The sequence below is a fragment of the Centruroides sculpturatus genome, unplaced genomic scaffold (assembly GCF_000671375.1).
Source record: "Centruroides sculpturatus isolate CEXI.00-Female unplaced genomic scaffold, Cexi_2.0 scaffold478, whole genome shotgun sequence".
Taxonomy (NCBI): Eukaryota; Metazoa; Arthropoda; class Arachnida; order Scorpiones; family Buthidae; genus Centruroides; species Centruroides sculpturatus.
The window spans coordinates 284,714-306,505 of record NW_019384994.1 but is presented as its reverse complement, the minus strand read 5'-3'; the positions used below and the strand labels follow the sequence as shown (position 1 = coordinate 306,505).

General features: G+C 31.5%; 1 protein-coding gene across 1 annotated transcript in view; it reads right to left on the bottom strand.

Moving 5' to 3' along the window:
* Positions 1-21,792, bottom strand: part of LOC111633082 (ankyrin repeat domain-containing protein 17-like) — a 75,775-nt gene that overhangs the window by 24,666 nt on the left and 29,317 nt on the right. The window contains exons 2-3 of the mRNA XM_023377611.1: positions 17,246-17,402; positions 7,696-7,852 (exon numbers count right to left, since the gene is read on the bottom strand). Of these exons, the coding sequence (XP_023233379.1) occupies positions 7,696-7,852; positions 17,246-17,402 (314 nt within the window). The remainder of the gene's footprint in view (positions 1-7,695; positions 7,853-17,245; positions 17,403-21,792) is intronic.

Genomic DNA, 21,792 nt, shown 5'->3' with positions numbered 1-21,792 from the left:
CTAATAAAATCAGCAATATCTTGTATGTCACTAATTATTGTGCCATTATCTTTTAGTATGGACAAAGAAAGATGCATATTTTCCATTAATTTTATGAATTTTATCCCAGACTACTTTTGAGTTAGTGGAAGATGTTATACTAGACTAGCAGATAGGCCCTGCGTTGCTCGGGCAAAAAGTAATGATAGGGAAGATTAAGATTATTATGTTATAGTCAATCTTACCTGTTTTCAAACAATGAAAGAATTAGGTCCCACTGTTTCCAGACTAATTAGAGAATTTTTAGATGGGTTAAAAAAATGTTTGATTTCCCACAAAAACTGCATCTGCGCCTGTAAATCTTGCACATCGCTTTCTCTTAACACTTCCATTGTTAACACAGCCATTGTCAAAACCTTAATCCTGTCCCTCTTGGGGGGAGAGATTTCAAAAAATCCCTTCTTAGTGTGTGCTTTCGTGATGTACCCTAACTGTGCACCAAATTTCAACTCCTAACTGTTTGGGCTCTGCGCTTATTATTATCATCATCATTCCGCCTCGATTATATATTAGATACATACTTCCTCCAAGAATCCCTTTGGTTTTGCCTCCTTATTCTTCTGGCATTTGCCTTTGCTTTTAGAAATGCAATTAAATTAAATGGTATCTTCTGAAAATCCCCCATGCTTTCTTTTGTTTTTTGTAGGCTGCCACAGAATCTTGGTTCCATCATAGTTTCAAATGTTTTGGATATCTGGTTGATGTTTTCCCCATTGCACTGTCAGTGGCCTGCCTAATACTGGAAGAGACAACTTCGACTACATCATTGATAACGGGAATGTTAACCAAATCATCTGAGATGTTGGCTAATAAAGAAAATACTGCCCAATTTGCCTTATCTAGCTTCCAGTATGGTGGACGAGCAGTTTCACAGCCTACATATTTTAAAAGTATTGGGAAGTGGTAACTGGAAAGTGGATTAGATCCAACCTCCCATGAGAATGCCAAAAACAAGTTATGGGTTCCCAATGACAAATCAGTTGCAATGATTGTTCTTGTTGGGCATGGAAGTAAGTGAAATACTTCCATGTGCAACAAGTTGACCTCTCCAGTATTGAATAGGTACAGTTGTACATTACCTATGGATCTTTTAATGCCTCGATGATTCACATTGGGACTGCCCCATATTGAATTGTGGTCATTGAAGTCTCCAAGAAGAAGATAGGGAATTGGCAGCAGGTTGACATGAATTGGTTGACAGTATCCAATTCATCCTGGCTGATTCTGACACCTGGTGGCAGGTATATAGAACAAACTGTGACAGTCATTCCAAATGAAATTCTAACTGCTACCGTTTGAAAGTCAGTTCTTATTTGTACTGACAAAGATGACTAGTGATATGAAACCAGTATAGCCACCTCCACTGACAATTATGGCTATTGTCATCCTTGTGGTGAAGATCAAATCCTCTTAATGATACCGTTTCTCCAAGTTTCAAATGTGTTTCCTGGAATGCCACACAGATGAAATAGTTGATGTTAGGTATTTAATGTCAGAGAAGTTGTTGCGGAAACCACGACAGTTCCATTGAATTATTTTATAATCCATTATGTGTTTGAGGCAACGTTCTTTGTGAAAGTATCTTTCTTCAATTTCAATGATGCTTTTTCTTTTGGAGGTGAAGTTGGATTTGTCACTTCCTTGTTAATCTCTTCATCAGAGACATCAGAGAAGTCACTCAGACTGAGCCTCTGATTTTTTTGAAACTTTAGAGAGGACTGCTTTCACTTTTTGTTTGTTTATTGGGTTCTTATTGGCCTTTTTAGAACCCACGTTTTTCATTATGGCTTCTGACTTAGATAAAAGTTTGCCTTTATGATCTCCTTTTCCATTGTTTGGATTGGATCAGAAGATATTTAGCATGGTGAGTGAGAGATTCATTTGGAGAAACAAAAGTATGTTTGAACCCCACAGGTCTTACTGGATTTCAAAACAGCAGCAAATGTCTTTTGCTTCTTTGGTTCATTTAATGTAAGCATACGACTGCCCTCTATATAGGATAAGTTATTAATCATTTTGACTCATTGAATCTCCTCCTCTTGTTGCCATGTTGGACATTTTTAGGAGTAGCAGGATTGACAACTTTGCAGTTCACACAGCTTGGAGCAGCAGTGTAGTCAGTTACTCTCGTGACCTTCACCTCCACACTGTGCACATACATTTTTTCCTTGGCACGATGTTTGTGAATGTCCAAAATGTTGGCATTTGAAGCAGTGCAGTGGATTTGGGACATATGGGCAAACTGTACAATGTAGGTATCCTGAAGCAATGGAAGATAACAGTGTTGGTTTGTTAAAGGTAAAGATAAGGTGTTTCGTCAGTATCAACTTGTTATCTCAATGAATGAAGACGTGTCAAAACAGCAGTGACATCTTGATCTGATAGTCCCATCTGGATATCTGATATTTCTTCAAATCTCACACCATGTAATAAGTTTAAACTACTATGTGGTGTAACATTAATTTTGATGTTCCCCAAGATATGCATAGCCAAAAGTTTCACTGGTTGCCAAGGTGAGGCAGTCTCTATCTTTCTAAACCTTCTTTGGGTGGACAATACTGATTCAAACAATTTAAGAACCAGAAAAAGGGAATATTTAGATAAAGGTTTTTCTCCAGTTGCATGTACAATTAAGTAGGCTGGCTGACTGGAAATGGCAATATTCAGTGGTGATTGGTCCATTCATGGATGTTTTGTGATTTTGGCATCCAATATGGATGCCAAAAATTAGCTCCCAGTGACCCCACCCACCATGGGGCCCAACAACATGCAGGAGCTGTCATATAGGAGATTCTCAGACTGTCACATCAGAGTTTCCCAGAAACTATACCCTCACAATGCAGTCAAGAAGAACATATCTTGTCTGATATGACAAGGCTATCAAGCAGGGACAAGTCCACGAAATCTACATTGCTCAGTTTACTCGGAGCTGAGGTTCAAAGGACTCAATGACCAGCCAATTGACTCAAATGAAGCCTGATTTGAGCCTCCCATTTATCCAAAGCAGGGACCAAAGCAGTGTGTTGCGGGACATTATGTTACCCCTCAACTAACAGGATTCTCCTTTCTGGCATACATGAGAAACACATGGGTGAGCGTTTAGATCCCAGAGATGATAAACAGTTACTAAACCATCTCTGAGAGGTCCCATCATCACAGACAGAAACCTACTTCGAGGGGTTGTCGTCAGTAAGAAGACTGCTATTTTCTGCCTTAATAGTTTTTATATGGTATGTGTCTTTGCTATTTCTATTCCTTTGTTTTATTATTATAAAGATTTTCTTGTTCATCTTCTGTTTCCACTCTCTCATAAAACACTAAATATGATTTAGCCTTTACCTTGCTATTGTCTTCCTGGACTTCTTTTTGGCTTCCTGTGATCTTTTCTAGTCTCTTCATCACCATTCTCATCCCATCTTCCCTGATTCTTCTTTACTCTAATGTGCCTCTGGACTTCATCATTCCACCACTCATCTTTGATTTAGATTTACCAATTGTTATATCAAGGATCTCATCATCCAAATTACTTATTTTATTTGCCAGCCTGCTCCATGCTGTTGGAAACATCTTTAAAATTAATTTCTCTGAGGTGTCTCCCCAATATGAACTACTCTCTACAAGCAGATTCTAACTTCCACCATCTAGTCTTTGGAAGTCCACTCATCTCTTCTGCTCTCTCTGCATTTGATTCATAATACATTTTACTGACTTATTCTATGAATAAAACACACCTTTAATAATCCAGCTAATAAAAATTAATAAAGTAAAAACGTTTTCGATCGTTTCTTAACAATCTTCTTCAGTTACCATAACATACAATAAAATCAAACACAAATACGAACTTAAAAATATAAATAACAGAAAAGTAGCTGTGGTGATAAAATAAATGAAAAATATAAGTTAAACTGAAAAATGTCCCTTAACAAAAATAAATAAAGTCATTAATTCTTGTAAAAGGATTGCCATGCAGTAGGTAGAGTCTGCATTCCTATGGTTGATGCAACCAGTTTTTCTGTGTGCCTTAAAAATCTCTAATTTCTCCAGATATCGCAGAAAGGAGTCAGACATGCTTGACAGTTTTTTTTTTTTCAACAACAACATGAATGGTTCTACTTTCTGCACTAAATAATAATTTGGAACATTCTGACTAAATTCCTCGTCTCTATTCAATAAATGTAATAAAGTATTTTATTATCTCACAGAAACAATCACGTGTCATTATTCTTTTTATCATATTATTTCCAAGTCCAGGATGACTAGACCAATACATATACATAACAGGTAACTTATTTATCTCCATTAGAAATATAATTGAAATAAATGCCCATATTTCAGATATACCTGCAATAAGTATTCACAATTTATCAGAATATCCTGACGTATTCTGCATATTTGTATTTTCCTTTATAATCTCTAACCTTTCATCAGTGATGAATAATTTAAAATATGAAGAACATAGTGAGCCCAGAGAAAGATTGTGATTTGGACCAGAATTAACTCAAAATTTATGTATAAAAAACTTGAAATTGTCTACATGTGTTGTCCAAGACAGTTTAGTGATGTCGACCAATGTACAATCTGATTCAGATTGCGAATCTGGATCATCTTCATCAGATGTACTTGATTCTATTATATCTTCACCTTCATTTTCAAATAATAAATCACTTTTGCTATCATTTACATCGTCAATATCCATATCACTTTCATATATAAATTTTTCAATAACTTCATCATTTTCATATATTTGATGATTCATGTTGGAATTATTATTAAATATTGGGTTGTTCAGAAAGTAATTTCATTTTTTTTACCACTAGACAGATTAGTCGTTAGACATTATATATTTTGACAGCTAGCATTTTAAGGCTTATTTGTAAAATATTTTGTTTGATTTTGTGCAATTGTTTATTTTTTGTGTCCCATCAAATATGGAAGATCGAAAGCAGCATTTTCGGCATATTTTGCTCTCTTATTACCAAAAAAGGTAAGAATGCTGTTCAAGCGAGAAAAAAAATTGTGTGACATGTATGGAGAAGATGTATTGACAGAACGACAGTGCCAAAACTCGTTTACAAAATTTCATTCTGGCAAATTCAATATTGAAGATGCACCACGTTCTGTTCTGGATGGCCAGTTGAAGCCAATGAAAACAAAATAAAAAGGTACTGATTGAAGCAAACTGCCGAACAACAACACGGGAAATCACTAAGATTAAATTTGTCAAATTGAACCATTTATGATTACTTAAAACAAATTCGTTTCGTTTCAAAGCTCGATATATGGGTTCCACAGGTTCTTAAAGAGAGATGCTCTCTGGTGGAATTTTAAGGAAATTTTTTTTGGAACTTTTACCAGACAATTTAACAATTGATTCGAAAGTGTACTGCCATCGAGTAAACAAACTGAGTAATATCATCAAACAGAAAAGGCGGCCAAAATTTATCAACAAAACAGGTGTAGTGTTTTACCACAATAATGTCAAATTTCACACAAGTTTGGTAACTGGTCAGAAACTGTTATAACTTAGATGGGACATGCTATCATACCAACCATATTCGCCAGATCGAGCGCACTCAGTTTATTACTTCTTCTGGTCTATACGAATTTTTTTTAACTGTACGACATTTACTTGAAATGACAATGTCAAAATCACTTCGATCAGTTTTTTGTAAGCAACGATCAAAACTTTTATGAATATGAAATCATGCTACTACCAGAAACAATGACAACAGGTATTTGACCAAAATAGTCGATATACAATTCAATAAAATATTTATTTATTATAAAAATATTGTGTTTTTTTCACAGAAAAAAATGAAATTACTTTCTGAACAACCCACTATATAATATAATAACAAAAAGTAAAAGCACAGAGAATCACCACACAACAGAATATCCAGCTCACTAAGAAACAAAGACAGTTGAACATGACACCTGATACTCTCTAAAGTCAATAAAATTGTAAATAAATTCTTGACATTGAGTAAATAAATGGTATAGTTTGCTATTTCTAAAAGACAAATTACTAAAATATAATTTATTTCATATATAAAGCACAGAATAAGCATTTCTCACTATATACAGAAAATAACATTTAAAATCATATTAATTTTTAAAAAATTGACAAAAATAGCAATAAAATATCACAAAACTTCATTAATGGCAAACCCCCCAAAAAATATATTTGAACTGTTCCACAACTGGGAAGAAACTACATCATATATCCCCACTAAGTATATCCTTAGGGTAAGAACTATTCCATCTACAAATACATAGTAAAAACAAAAATTTTAGTGCTTAAAAGAGTTAATAGGTTAAGGAACAGAGCACAACAAATTCAAACATATTTAGGGCATATAGATATGTTAAACATTCTAAAAATACATCAAATTCCATAGCATTTCAGAAATAATAATAATAATAAAGTGTCAACGAATCTATATAAAAAACAAAATAAATTATATAATATGAGGTCTGTTCAGAAAAACCAACCACTGTTAATATAATAAGAATAGTTTTCCCAACAGCAATGTAACCTGGCAGCTAAGGAGTGGACTGACTGACAGTGCAAAAACTAGAAGGTGATCTGGAGATCCTAATGTTTATTCAAGAAGATAAAGAGAGACATTTATTGTTTCTTCTTTCATATTATATGACTGGATACTTTCCTGACAGACCACATATATAATAAAAATAATGAATTAGCATTGACTGGAAATAACTGTTCAATGTTTCATTGACACAGTGAGTCATGAAGGATCTAATAATAAAAGATGGTCTTAAAAAATATTATCTAATATAATAAATGACTTCTTAAACTAACATTTCAGTTTATTTGATTCTGTTTAAATAAATTATGTCAATTATAACAATTTTTGCTCTTTTCATAATTATTTAGTATGCCTTTACAACCATTAATAGTAATTATGGAAAAATCAAAGATACATTTTACACGGGTAAATTAAATCCAAGAAAACATGTAAAAAAAATAATAAAAAAACATGTTAAATTTGCTGACAAAATTTTACAAATACAGGTATACCTCGCCTTACGTCGTTAATTGGTTCCAGGAAAACGACGTAAGTCGAATTTACTTGTCTCCGAATCTACTTGTCACTAGGCTAAACCATTAATTATTATTCCCTGTTCTGTATTTTATTTATTAATGCATTTTTAATAATATATGGTTAATAAAAATCTATTTTAAGCTTACAAACAAATAAATTTTAGTTTTTAATATAGTACAGAAAAAAGTATTCTAAATTTACGAATGCGTGTACTGTAAATACAGAACATATACTCGTATATATTTTAATATGATTTTATGTGCTTTAAACGTTTTTCTAGTGATATTACGACTTCAATATTTGTGGCGGACTAACGTAAAGTCGAATAAAATGACTTAAACTCGATTTTTATTTTTCCATATACTTTTTTGACAAACGACGTATAATCGGGAACGACGTAACTCGAAACGACGTAAGTCGAGGTATGCCTGTAATTATGTGAAAGTTACAAATACACAGACACTTAAAAATTTTATTACGTTTTAGTGACAGCTAGTTGTTCACAAGTTTATGTTTATAGATTATTTTCATTTTAACTTTTAAGATATGGTAATTTATTTAGAATTGATGGATTAGCCAATTTCTTTACCTTTCACCCTGTACTCCTGTGGACCCATGCTCAGCTCGCATTCTTGTGAGGGCAGCAGCAGCTTCATCTAAAGCACAACTGACTGATGACGTTAGCCTACGAAGTACTTCAGGATCAGCAAATTGTTTCCCGTCTGAAAGTGAGAGTTTTCCAATACCTGAAAAGTAATTGAAATATAGCATAAATAATTAAGAGAGAGAAAAAAAAAATGAATTACTAAAGAATTGCAGAATAAAACAGTAAAAGATACTTTAGATTTGTTGTTAACCTCTCAAATAATGAAAATTTAAAAACAGAAAAAAGGATTTGACTTTATGGAATCATAAATGAAACACTTCATCCTTCACGAAAGCGATGAGCACAAAAATACCTTAGTAAGCAAGTTAATGTAAAAATTCAACTTCATGCATTTTGCATGAATGCATTTGATTCCTATCAAGAATGTTTCAAGGCCATTAACTAATTAAGTTGAACAAAAATTCACTACCTTTATATTCACCCAGCTGATTTTTCTGAAAAAATCAGCTGGGTGAATATAAAGGTAGTGAATTTTTGTACAATATAATATAGCCCAGTTTCTGGAGAAGATTTATTTTGTTTTATTTTAAGTTGAAATAAATCATTATAATTATATAAACTTTGGCAATTTTAATCAATTTAATAATATGTATTTTTAAATTAAAAACATTCTTCAAAATAATATAATATTTAACATAGCTGACAATGTATTCTGTTCATAACAACTTTGTTTGAATGCTCAGTTAAAAATAAAAAAACAAATATTTTAAATTTAAAAATCTAACTTAAAATGCTTAAAATAAAAATATAAGATGATCAGGAATTGAAAAATTGATAAAGCTGTTGATTTTAAAATGAATAAGATAGAAAATACTTAGTAATATCTAAAACTAGGAAAAAGAAACGAGCTCCGAGGCATAGACTTCTTTGTTTCAACTTGACACAAAAAACACAAATGTGATAATACACTTCTAACATTCTGTCTAAAGTAGTTTAAAACCTGCAGGTACAAAAGACATACATATTCATCATTATAATCAACAAAAACATCAACAAACATTTAAAACACTCATATATGCAGCCAGCAACTACCAACTCCAGTAAGCAGTTAAAATACATTTATGTATAGCCACAGAATGCACATGTTTAAGTTTTGAGAAATTAATTTTGTCACATCATCATGCATATTAAATACCCATCATAAAGATCAAAATAAAAAGTTGTCAGAGATCAATGTAAATCAATAGCAGATATAAACTCAATCGACATGTAACACAGATGAGCTTACAACCAACAACTTGCCCATAGACTTTACACGGCAAAATACGACCTGGAATATCTCAGCCAATAGATCAAATTTCTGGCTTCATCATGACATCATCCTTGCCTACTTGCACACAATTGCAAAAAATCATGTTTAATGGTCATGCAATTGCTTTGAACTTTGATCACATATAAAACACTGACTTATGAACACCTCCATTTATGCTCTGTTTGATAAATTTTTATGGAAATTTTATAAATGAACAAGAATACTCATGAAGAATACCTAGAGAACTGAAAAATTGAAGTAATCGAGAAAATTTTCTATTTGAAATCTCTTATCAGTAACAGAAATACATACATTTACAATCTATCAAAAAATTATGAATTTTCTATACAATTGAAATCTTTATTTTGAAATACAAAGACAGAAGACATTTCTAAACATTTCTAAAGTCATTCAATTAAAAAACCAAACATTTAAATTTTGAAAACACAAACTCATTTTTTTTTAAATTAATATCAAAATCAACTTTTTCAACATAAAATAAATGAATAACCCTGATAATTACATTTTTAAATGTGGATAACAACTTTTGCTCTTTTCTACATAAAAATAGGCATAGACTAAACAGCTTTCAAATATTTATGATGTTTCTTCCTTATGATGTATTTTTTAGACTTAATAGTCTGAATTAGAAATTTCTTTTCACATTTATCATAGATCTAATTATTTGCTGTTGGACAGACTAGATATTAATATTACTAAATCTGGGTAAATATAATTTCACAGAAAATGTAGAATAATTATGATCAGTTATTATCTGCAATAAAATATAAGTGAAAAAAAATGAATATTACATCAAGAAATTGAATATTTTGGCATATATAGTATTTATCACTTTACAACAAATGCAAAATGTTTGTGTAAAGTGATAATTAATGTAATAACTGACAATTAAGTAAATTCCTTGATGTGCAGTTATACCTTTTGAGTTTCATATTGTAATATTGCACACTCATTAGGTGCTATGTCACTTGTTCTCATATTATACAAATTAATATTTAGACACCATGTTTACTTTTCAAAAAAGTATTTAACAATTGGACTTCATATGTAATAACGTAAGAAGTTTCAAAAGTTTATCATGAGCAGGGCTGTGGAATCAGAGTTTTGTTGTTTTAGTCAAAGCCATTAAAAATCCACTGACAGACTGAGTGTGTGTGGAGGAACGAATTTAGTTCAACCACTTTGAACCTTAACTCCTGTGAATTGGAATTGGATGGTTTAACACAGAAGTTATTAAGCTTCAAACAGAGTGAACAAAATTGTGCTCCCCATACACATTCTAACATCCATACACACAGAAAACATTTCTCAAATATCTCAACATTTCAAGGTGTCCTGAATCCAAACATGTAAAAATTTGGGGGGATCATTTTTTCACAGATTGCTACACTTTCCCTCTATTATATACAATAGCCGAAAAAGTAAAAATTATCAAATACATATTTATATATTGACTGTCATTATCAAAACATCCTTACTACACCTGATATGTTTAAAGCTATACATCAACCAAAGCTGAATATTATCAAGCTAGAAACAGCTATAATACTAATAATTTAATAGACAAAATGTGTAACTCTAATGCCAAATTGTCTATTAAATTATTAGTATTATAGCCATTTCTAGCCTGATAATATTCAGCTTTGGTTGATGTATGACTATCTCATTACTTAGAATGTAGAAAACTTTTTATTCCAAAGCTAAAAGACTCCTCTATCTTTATTAGAACAATATTTATTGAAGCTTTTATTCTGAGATCACATAATGAAATCAGAAATCTTGGGCCTATTTTGGTAACAAGTCCATCCCTGGTCAGTCTGAAAATTTTTAAATAACTCCACAGCCCTAATCACGAGGTTAAATAAAATGACAATTTCAAGTTTTTTACTTATTTTCATGAGAGTTAACTGTTAAAAAAAATGTAAAAAAGTATCAGCATAGTTACAATCACCACCAAAGAAAAACTTTCATTACAGGTACAATTTCCTACTCAGTGTTCAAAAAGAACTAATCCATAAGCTTCATCTAAACACTTACATTATAAATGTCCACAAACTGAAAGCTCAAGATACAGCAAAATGATTAGAGAGCTACAAATGGTTTTGACAGTTAAAGAACAAGAAATAAATAAATCCTGTGTAAGTACTTGAAATTTTCTGTTACTCAAACAACAACAACAACTCATTTAAAATACTTTGAGTTGTTGATTTGATAAACTTAAAATCTCAAAATTTTTGAATTTTTCCAGTTTTAAATTCTTTTGAGTATATAATTATGCTGCATGTGAGAACTTTTGACACCAAAAGACAAATGTTCAGTGAAAATGCAAATTGCATGCGCAAGGTATATGTTAACCTGCATTGCAGATAAAAGTAAAATTCTTTTTTAGGGTCCATTTACACACAACAGTGATGTGCCGGCACAGTGACCGTTTGGTGACAGTGACATAGAGCACAGCACAGTGACGAGTATTTACACACAACAGTGATGTGACCTTGCTGTCAGTGAGTGATCATGGACTTTTCTGAGAATGAATTGGCTATGATAGCTATATGTTTATATGAAGAAGAAATAATGCAATCAAGAAAGCACCGCAAGTGGGTGCATCAAGCATGGACAAAAAATATCAACAGAATGGGAGTTTCATACTCTCTATAAAAAAATTGAGATGATGAATCTATATTTTTTTGAATATTTTCAAATGTCCCAACATGCATTTTATATTTTATTAAACAAAACAGAAAATATTCATTTTGTACCCAATGTCCATGTATTTCAAATGAGATAAATCAAATAAAACAGGGTGTTGATGCACCATTTCAATTAAATGTTCGTCATCCATTGAAAAACAAAATTTACCGTCAGTGAAAATATTGTTCCTGCCAAATGTACTTTCACGGTATGGTCATGCCACTACCACTGTACAGCACTGTGACGAATGAGTCTGGACAGGGTGGTTTAAAACTAGGTCAATGATTTCCCCACAGGCAAAAATTCACTGCACTGTGCCAGCACGTCACTGTTGCGTGTAAATGAACCTTTAACACTGCTCTAACACAGAACTTTTAACGCCACAGGCATTTGTTTGTATTGAAAACTAACCTACTTTAACTACACAATAGAGGGGCGTAAATTATCACACCAGACCATGCTATTTTTTATGGGCAAAATAGCACAAAAATTATGATCATTTAATGTTATTTTGTGTTCATTGTTGAAAAATATTTTTTCTTGATTTTTAGGCATGTTACAGAAATGCAACACACAGCCTAAATGTTTTTTTCTGATTATGTTTTGCTATTTTTTTATGCTCATCAGGTTCTAAATATAACAGAACTCATGCAACATAAATGCCTAAATTCTAGATTGCATAAATAGATTATTCTATTTTTCTTAGATTTTAGTCAATCAGTAAGATAATATACTTACTATTTTTTACTATTTTTGTTGTTTCTCTAATATCTGTTTGTGTTTTATAGTTTCATGGTATTGCACTTATGCAAGTTCATTGCACAAGAAAAGCATTAGGATGCTAATAGAAATTTATTTTTCCCTATGAAATATGAATATGAAAAATCTGTTTTTTTTCCTAACAAAAAAACTTTTACTGGTCCAAGTGCAATTTCCATTGAACATACTCTGTCATTACATTTACAAAACTATTATGTTGCTCCAAAGTAACACAGCACAGATTTCAATATATAGCATTGTGCAGAATTGAACAGAAACATACTCAGCAAAATAATTAATCAAGTAACTAACACCTTATTTGTTGCCAAGAGAGTATAGCATTGTATTGCATATTTGCAACATGTGGCATTTAATGTGTTGAAGTATCTATAACAGTAAGTATACAGTAGTTTCCCTTATCCATTCCAAAATCACCAGTAGATGCCTGAAAACCATGGATAGTACCAAATCCTATATATACTGTTATTTCATACACTAGAAATTTCCAATTAAGCATGATGGAATATTTTTTATGAGAAAGTAGGGATTAAAGAATTGAGAAGCAGCTTCAATTTGAGCTCAATGTTGTGATGCTGTTTCTGTAGCTCTTGACTAGTCCATTTTTACTCAATTTTGCTCAATTCGAACTTCACAGCCTTCAGGGATCTCAGTTGTTCTTATTCTTTTAGATCCAGAACTTACCTGACCAATCTTACTCTTATGCTTTCCCCTAGGTGTTTTTTCGACAAAATAGAGAGTCTTTTTAATTCTATGTCGATTAACCAAAAATTAATTGTATGTGTGGTACATTAGTTAGATCAGCAATAACACTTTCTAAATAACAAGCTCATTAGATCATTATTTCTGATTGGATAACAGAACATCATGTGGTCACTATGGAAAGATTTTTTAAAATTTGTTATAGAAGTGAACAATGCTGCTATCATTTTTTAAAGTTTAAATTTAGCGAGGTAGATTTAAAACACGTCATTTGCCAAAATATTTTAAAATGCAACTTAAGGGTAATTCTCTCATTGAGCACAAATGTCACGTGGTCGCCAATGTCACTGTAATGTAAGTGCAATTATCAATCCAAAATCAATAAAACATTCATTCTATCTATACTAATGCACTGGTGGAAATTAAAAATGTTACACCCACCCAGTATTGTTAAAGACATATCAAATTGGGGTAGAAGAATCTCTTTTTGAAGGGTAATGAATGATCAAAAATTAAATGAAGTACATACAATGGTATGGAAATTATGGAGACATTTGTTATGCAAAATTGTTATAGTGTTTACTTTATAAGTTGTGAACTGTGTTATGGAACATGACTTTTTGGTCCACAGGTTGTTGGTGACCAGTTATGCCATACTGACGAGTGAGAATTCAGTACACCCAAATGTCTGACTTTGAAAGATGTCAGATAATTGGCATTTCAATAATGGGAGCATCATATCATAAAATCGTCCAAAGTACTGCAATGTCAGTACAAAGAGTGGTCACAAGGTGGATGCAGGAAGGGTCCAGTACTCACAGACCTAGCACAGGTCCACGCAGAAGGACAACGCCACATGAAGACCACCATATTGTGCAGATGGCAGTTGCTGACAGATGGGTGATGGCAGCACAGATCCGAGCAGTAGTTACTGCAGAGTCATCCCACAGACAATTGTAAACCGATTGCTTGATGCTGGGCTGAGATCTCAGACCCCATGCAATGTGTTCCCTTAACCAGATTTCATCGCCAACAACGTCTAACGTGGTGTGCTGCTAGACGTAATTGGACACATGAATGGTGTACAGTTGTGTTTAGTGATGAATCCCAATTCTGTTTAGGCCAATGTGATAGTCAGCTACATGTCCGCCGGCGTGTTGGAGAAAGAGCCCACCCTGCTGTAATTTCAGAGTGTTACTCAGGTCCAACTCTTGGTGTCATGGTTTGGGAGGCAATCAGTTACGAGAGCAGGATCGAGTTGGTGGTTATTGAAGGCACAATGACCATCTGCCAGTATGTTGACAGGATGATCTATCCAGTAGTCATACCTTTCATGAACACCATCCAAAATGGTTTCTTCTGACAAGATAATGCCTGTCCTCTTGCTGCTGCCATCACAAGACAGGTCTTGCAAAGTGTCGCAATCATGGATTGGCCTGCCCGGTCTCCAAATTTATTCCCTGTAGAGCATGTCTGGGACGTCGTGGGTAAACGGATTATGTCTCATAGCCATCCAGAACACACTGTACAACAACTGACTGCACAAGTTGTGCAAGTATGGAAAGATATACCCCAACAAGACATTCAAGCACTTATTGATTCAATGCCTACAAGGATCCAAGAGTGTATCCATGCTCAAGGTGGGCATACCACTTACTGAAACATGTACCAAACAACAATAGAACTTTGCGTAATTCATTTCATTTTGTGTTCATTTCTTTTGGATATGCTCCTGTTCATGTTTAACAAGTTTTGCAAAATTTCCACCAATTCCATCTGGGTGTAACACTTTCAATTTCCACCAGTGTATTATAAAGAGGTAAAGTTTGTAAGTTTGGATGTAGGAGGTAATCTCCAAAACTACTCACCCGATTTCAAAAATTCTTTTACCAATATTTAGAATGGACCTTCAGGGTAGACATAAGCTGTATATTATTCCATTAAACATTCATATAAATGAAAAGATATCATCTGGGAAAGCATTATATTTTTGGTGTCAGTGGGTGGCGAGGGGTAAGATGCGTATGTGTACGAGAAAGGTAACCGCATGGTGCAATCATATGGTCGGCAAGATATGCAGTGCACATGAACTTGTGATATATAAAATTACATGCCCTGACTGATTCATCATCACCCAGAGCAACCACTGAACCTAAAGAAATGAAATTTGGTACAGTTAGGGTACATCATGAAAATGCACATTAAGAAGGGATTTTTCGAAATTCCCCCGCAGGGGGATGAGGAAGAGGATTAAGGCTTAACCTGAAGAATGTCTTCTACTGTACTATTTTAGATGCAATTTTTTGCTTTTATAGTAACAACTAATGTTGAGAATCTTAGTGAAGTATCGAGGGAGGGTTATTTCTGTCAAATTGCAAATTCCACGCAGGTGAAGCCACAGGTAACAGCTAGTAGCTAATATGTACTCTTCAAACCTGTTAACCAGAGTGGTTCCTTTTCTAGATTCACAAACATTTTCGATGCCCCTCCTGAGTTCTTTCTCAGGCTTTACAAAATTGGCCGTTACTGTTCAAAGAGGTTTGAAGAGTACATATATAATATTATATTCTGGTGCATAGAATGATTGTAGTAGCTAATACTTTTGCAAAATAAGTAGCCTATACTTTTCATCAGAACATAAAGGAATATACAGTCGACCCCCCTATAACACGGTAGATACGTTCAGTTTTATGAATCCAGCTTTTACGAGTCCAGCCAATCACAGCCTGGCACGTATGCAGTCTATGGACTATAATTTTATGGAAGAAACCTTTCAAACAGACAATCAATTCTAGACTAATTCGACTCAACATTTCCAAAATACATATAATTTTTTGGGAATAATCCATATAAACTATGTTATAAACAAAAAATTGTAGGATTACTTACCAAGTGTACAGCGTTTGACTACGCCGTTGCTTAAGCTTATTTTCAACGTGGAGATTGTAATCGAATGGCGCTTGTGTGCTTCCCGATAAATTATTTTTTTTGCGAAAAATTTGCTGAACTTTAGAGACAGCATTAATATAAATATAATTTCTACGGATATTAAATAATAAATGGTTTTTGGTAGGTCTGCTGCTCGTTCAAACTCAACGGTTTGTGCAATCCTGTCGCGACACGAGTCGGCGATGACGTTTTACCAAATTATAGGAGTTTTTTAGCATGTTTGTATGAATACTGTCACAATTTTTTCCCCGTGATATAGGAACCCGAACTATAGAAACCCATGTTATAAGGGGGGGGTCGACTGTAATCAAAATTTATCTGATCTGGACAAAAATTGCAGAAGTTATAAAGAATTCACACACATGCACACAGACAACTGCTTTTATATTAGTAATACATACAAATCTATGATAATATACCTAATTTATAAAAGCAAACAACTGCAGGATTATAAATCAGGATATATTATTGCTGCTACAAATAATTAAATACTATGTAATTTGGCCTAGAAGTAGGTGTTAGGTGCCATCTCTTATAAAATTTAAATTTAATAATTATAATTTAATAAGCAGATTACATAGTATTTAATTATTTATAGTAACAGTAAGAAAGCCTGATTTAATTATATTAAAGCCAAATGATTGCTGGATTATTTGGCTTTGATATGTTTATATTTGTACAGTATACCTAATTTATAAATTAAACATTATTAGTTATTGTTAATTTTTTAAATAGAATAATTATAAATTATATTTTCCAAAAAATATTTTATACACGTGCCAGGGATCTACTAAGCATTTTAACACTAAAATCATCAAAATCTAACATGGAAATTTTTTTTAAACTCAGACACGAAATCGCAAAAGTCATCCCAGAAGCCTGCACTCAACGCAGGCAATTATTTTAAAATTTTCTAATTTTTAGATAGTTAAGATAATTAATTTTGAAATTACATTAATTCTGAAAAACAGCAAAACTTTATTTTATTCAGAGAAAAAAAAACAAAAGAATTTCAAGAGAAGTTAAATAATTCCAATACTAAAAAATATTTTTATAAATAAAAACAAAAAAAAAACTTACCAGTAGCTTCTAACAAAGCTTCTAAACGTGCTTGTGTCTCAGGATCAACATTATGCAAATCTGGACTGTCACTTTCATCACCTTGCAAAAGAAATTTTGCTGTATCTAATACTGGTTCTTCATCTAAATCTCCTTGGTCTAAAATAAAAGACTCGACCTGTATGGAAAAAAAAATTTCAAATTTTAATATAAATATAGCTACATTGATTTTGAATATAAAAATATTAATTTTAATGTTTTAGATTATTTCACAAACTACAGGGAACAAATTAAGATTCCTTATCCAGTTAGCAAATGATGTTTGAAATTAAAATTAATTTGTAACATTTAGATATTGGAATTTAAAATTATTTAGTTATCAATAAATGATTCAAACATTATTACACTGCTGTTAACATATTTTTTTAAAAAATAATATAAAACTAAAATAAAATATAAAAATATGATAATTAATAAAAATTTAATAATAAGGAACATTAAATATTCTATTTTCATTTAAATAACCAACTTAAGTTAAAAAGTCCCAATATTCTGGTGAAGTATGCTAATTTTCTATTGATTTAAAAAAAAATCTTAATTAGCGGTTGTTTTTAATTTCACATTTCAACATTAATAAAAGAAATTTGCACTAATTTTTTGTTATTTTTAAATAATTGAGTCCTAAAGATTTTGTACATGACAAATATGTTTGAGCAAATGGAACAGAAAAAAAATTTATTTATAGCAACTGATTATACATTACAAACAAACTCAAGATACATGGTCATATTTTCAGCCATCTTTAATGGCCTTTTCAGGATAGAAGTAGAACAATAAAATTCTGAAAGGAATGGAACAAAATTATGAAACAAACTAAAGTTATATTTAAGCTATGGAATGTTATATGATATGATGGGTTTTTAAAGTACAGTCTAACATTCTTACATCATAAAACTAAGATGTTTCTATAACAGTCAATTAAAATTTTAAAAATAACATAACCTAAAATACAATAAAAGCTGAAACTACACTAAATAGTGAATGAGAACGAAATATCTCTTGTAATATGTAACTGTGTAATGTCTCTTGTCAAGATATTTCATAACATGATTCCCAAGAGAAAGGGCTTCCATGTCTGTTTCATGTACAAGTGCAACGGGTGCAGCATAAATAAACTTTATTAACATTTCTTAAAATAAGTCTTACAAAATATTTTTGTCGAAGAAATGAGCTAAAAACTGTACTGTGTTAAGTCAATAATAGAACGTTTACCTCACATTACTAAGCACTACTATATATTTTTTTTAAATTAAGAATTTCTTATCTATCCGCAGGAGCTAAGATATATGTTTCCAAAAGAAAGAGACTCTCCTCTTGCCTTTTCCAGGAGGAGATGACAGGGTTTTGGAGAAAAGCCTTTAAAAATCTCTCACAATTTCAATGTCAATATTACAGTCTATTCACAGTAGAGAAAAGTTTGTTTAATGGGGAGAGCAGTTAAAATTCAGACATGGTTTGAATAAAATTTAACCAACAAGAAAAACAAAAGAATATACTACCATTGTCAAATAGGAGGTTGTTGCCAAATGTTTCAAATGTACTAATTTATTAAAAATTGTTCCTTAATAACTTTTCTGAATTTTATAAAATTATTAATAATAGACTAAAAACAATTAAATTCTGAAATTAAAATTTTTTATTGCACAATCAAAATTATTGAAATTAAAAATTGAAAAATGATAAAATGTAATTTAAACTGTACAATTCTATTATGATTTTTTGCTCTTTTAATTTTTAGACTAGTTTGTAACATCTGTTCTCAAACTGAGGAAGTAAATGGTAATTTGTTGGGATTGGAATTAAAATTTTAAAAATTTTTATTGATATTAAATTATTAGGAATATTCACAAATTTATAATAATTTTACCTAACAGCACTTTTAAAGTTGCAAAATGTTTTAAAATTTAAATATTCTAATTGATATTATATTAGGAACTTTGTCTTTAATGAAATAACGAAGTGATATAATTTTTAAATTTAACATTTTCAGTATGTGAGGAATAACTGATTTACAAGTTACTGTAATTAACAATGTAATAGCACTAGAAAGCACTCCTCCTCTAATTTCTTCAAGAAAATTTCTAGGAAATAAGTAGGATTCCACAATCCCTCCTTGAAATTTACCATTTGATCTGCAAGCTGAAACACTGAAATGGAGTAAAGACTATGAACTATTTACTTTTCCAGTTGTTTCATTTAATAGCATTCCTCACAACACACAATAAGTCCAGTAAAAAATTTAATATAAACACAGAAAATATCTTTGACAAACATTTTCAATCAAAAATGGATCATCATTCAGGTCAATCAATGTTTTAAATTGAAATTCATTAAAAAACAAATTATAATTTTAAAAAGTCTGGAATAAAGGTTTTTAAAAATATAAAAATAAAATATTGTATAAAATAAAGTTTGATAACAAAATTCATGCTATTTAAAATAATAAAAGAAATAAACTAGCAACAAAAATCAATGTCTCTTCATATAGATGTAAAATGGAAAAATATCTTCATATAGACTGGAAAGTAACTTATACATTTTCGTGTAATTTTTCTGTAGTTACAAACAATAACAAAGTATCAATGTATTTTGTGTGTTCAAAAGATTCGTTATTTTCAAAATTTTATTAACATTCAAAAAAGCATTCCATTTTTTAAGTAGACTTGAAGATCTCGTCTTGATTGAAAACATTTGTTTTTATAGTTTAACAATACTAAAAATAAAAGAAGGTTCTAAGTGGATTGATGCTTTCATTAATAGATGTAAAATTACATAGTAACAATTAAACCATGATGATCTAATATACTTTTATGATAAAGTACTGTCAAGCATATGAGATGCTTTTCTTCATCTATGTAGTTTATGCACTCACTTTAAGATCAGCTCAGTATACTGTATTTCTAATGCTTCTAGAATTCTGAGATGGTCTGTGTGCAGGGATTGTCTGATGATATGCTGGACAATCTCAAATGCTGCTAAAATTTTCTGTGACATATATGGACAAGGATATAGTGTGTTTCCAGTTCTCTATCATAGTATTGATTAGGGTTTCTCAAACAGGATCTGGTTGTTTTTTAACCCGGGAAATCATGCAAATTTCTTAAAAGTTTACTTTTTTCTTATTTTGTGTTAAGGTTGAGGAAATTTTGCAAATAGAAAGTATAATTAACTCAAACTGTCAGAATACATTTGTATTTATTAATTTTTTAAATCTTTGCTCATTACGGCATGTCACAAATGGTCAATAAATAATCAATATGTAGCTTATTTGTGGCAGGACTAAAAATTCTTTACTTGTCAGAACCTGTAATATCTGGAATAATTGTGCTTATGCTGTCTTAATTTTTAACCATGCCGAGTAGCTTCAATAACTGCATAATGCCAGATTGTGCAAAATGAGCAAGGATACAAACGAGTATGAAGTCTGCAAGTATGAAGTTTTTCTTCATAAACCTGATTATTAAAGACAAACCAACTGCCCAATTATTGGGCTATAAGCTTGATGTTTCTATTAAAGCAGCAGAGGTAGACAAATCAAGAATACTAGAGAGCAAAAGAAGTACTACAATCTCGAAAACAAATTAGAAATCTTCCAAGCTACATGTGAAAAAAACACATAACATCTGTATTCTATTAAATGCATTAAACACGATTCCACTCTCATCAATTGAATCAGAAAGGGCATTCTCTGTAGCAGAACTTCTCATTACTAAAATGAGAATCAGATTGAATGATTGAAGATTGATCATCTTTGCTTTTTAAAATCTTATTACAAAAGTTTACAATAATATTTTCTATTGTTTTATTTAAAAAACAAAAATTACCTTTTAAGTTAGAAGTTTGATCTAAATTCATTTTTTTTTTGTTTGTTTTGTTGTATGCTGTTTCCAGCACACACTAATACATTTTTTCTATTTGTGAAAATTTCTACATAATTCAAAGGTAATTTTTAATATACAGGCATACCTCACCTTACGTCGGTAATTGGTTCCAGGAGAGGCGACATAAGTTGAATCTACTTGTCACTAGGCTAAACCATAAATTACCATTCCCAGTTCTGTATTTTATTTATTAATGCATTTTCATAATATATGGTTAATAAGGATCTATTTTAAGCTTACAAACAAATAAATTTTAGTTTTTAATATAGTACAGAAAAAAGTAATCTATATTTACATGTACCGTAAATACCCATGCATGTACTGTAAATACAGTACATACTTGTAAATGTATATACAGTAGAGCGTCGATTTTCCGAAAGTCAATCATCTGAAAGAATTCCAGTCGGCAAATTTAAATTTTCGCCAGTGCTGTGGCACTTCAATCTTTGGCTATGTCTTCGGCTACTCAAATATTTTACGTTTTTGATACTAAAGTAACATCTGAAGTATAATTTTTTATTGTTTTTATATTTTTCAATAAATTTATTTTGTTTGTACAAAATAAAAAAATAATTTTTAACGATACAATAGTCTTTGTTAGGCTTAACATCGACGAAAATTCAACGC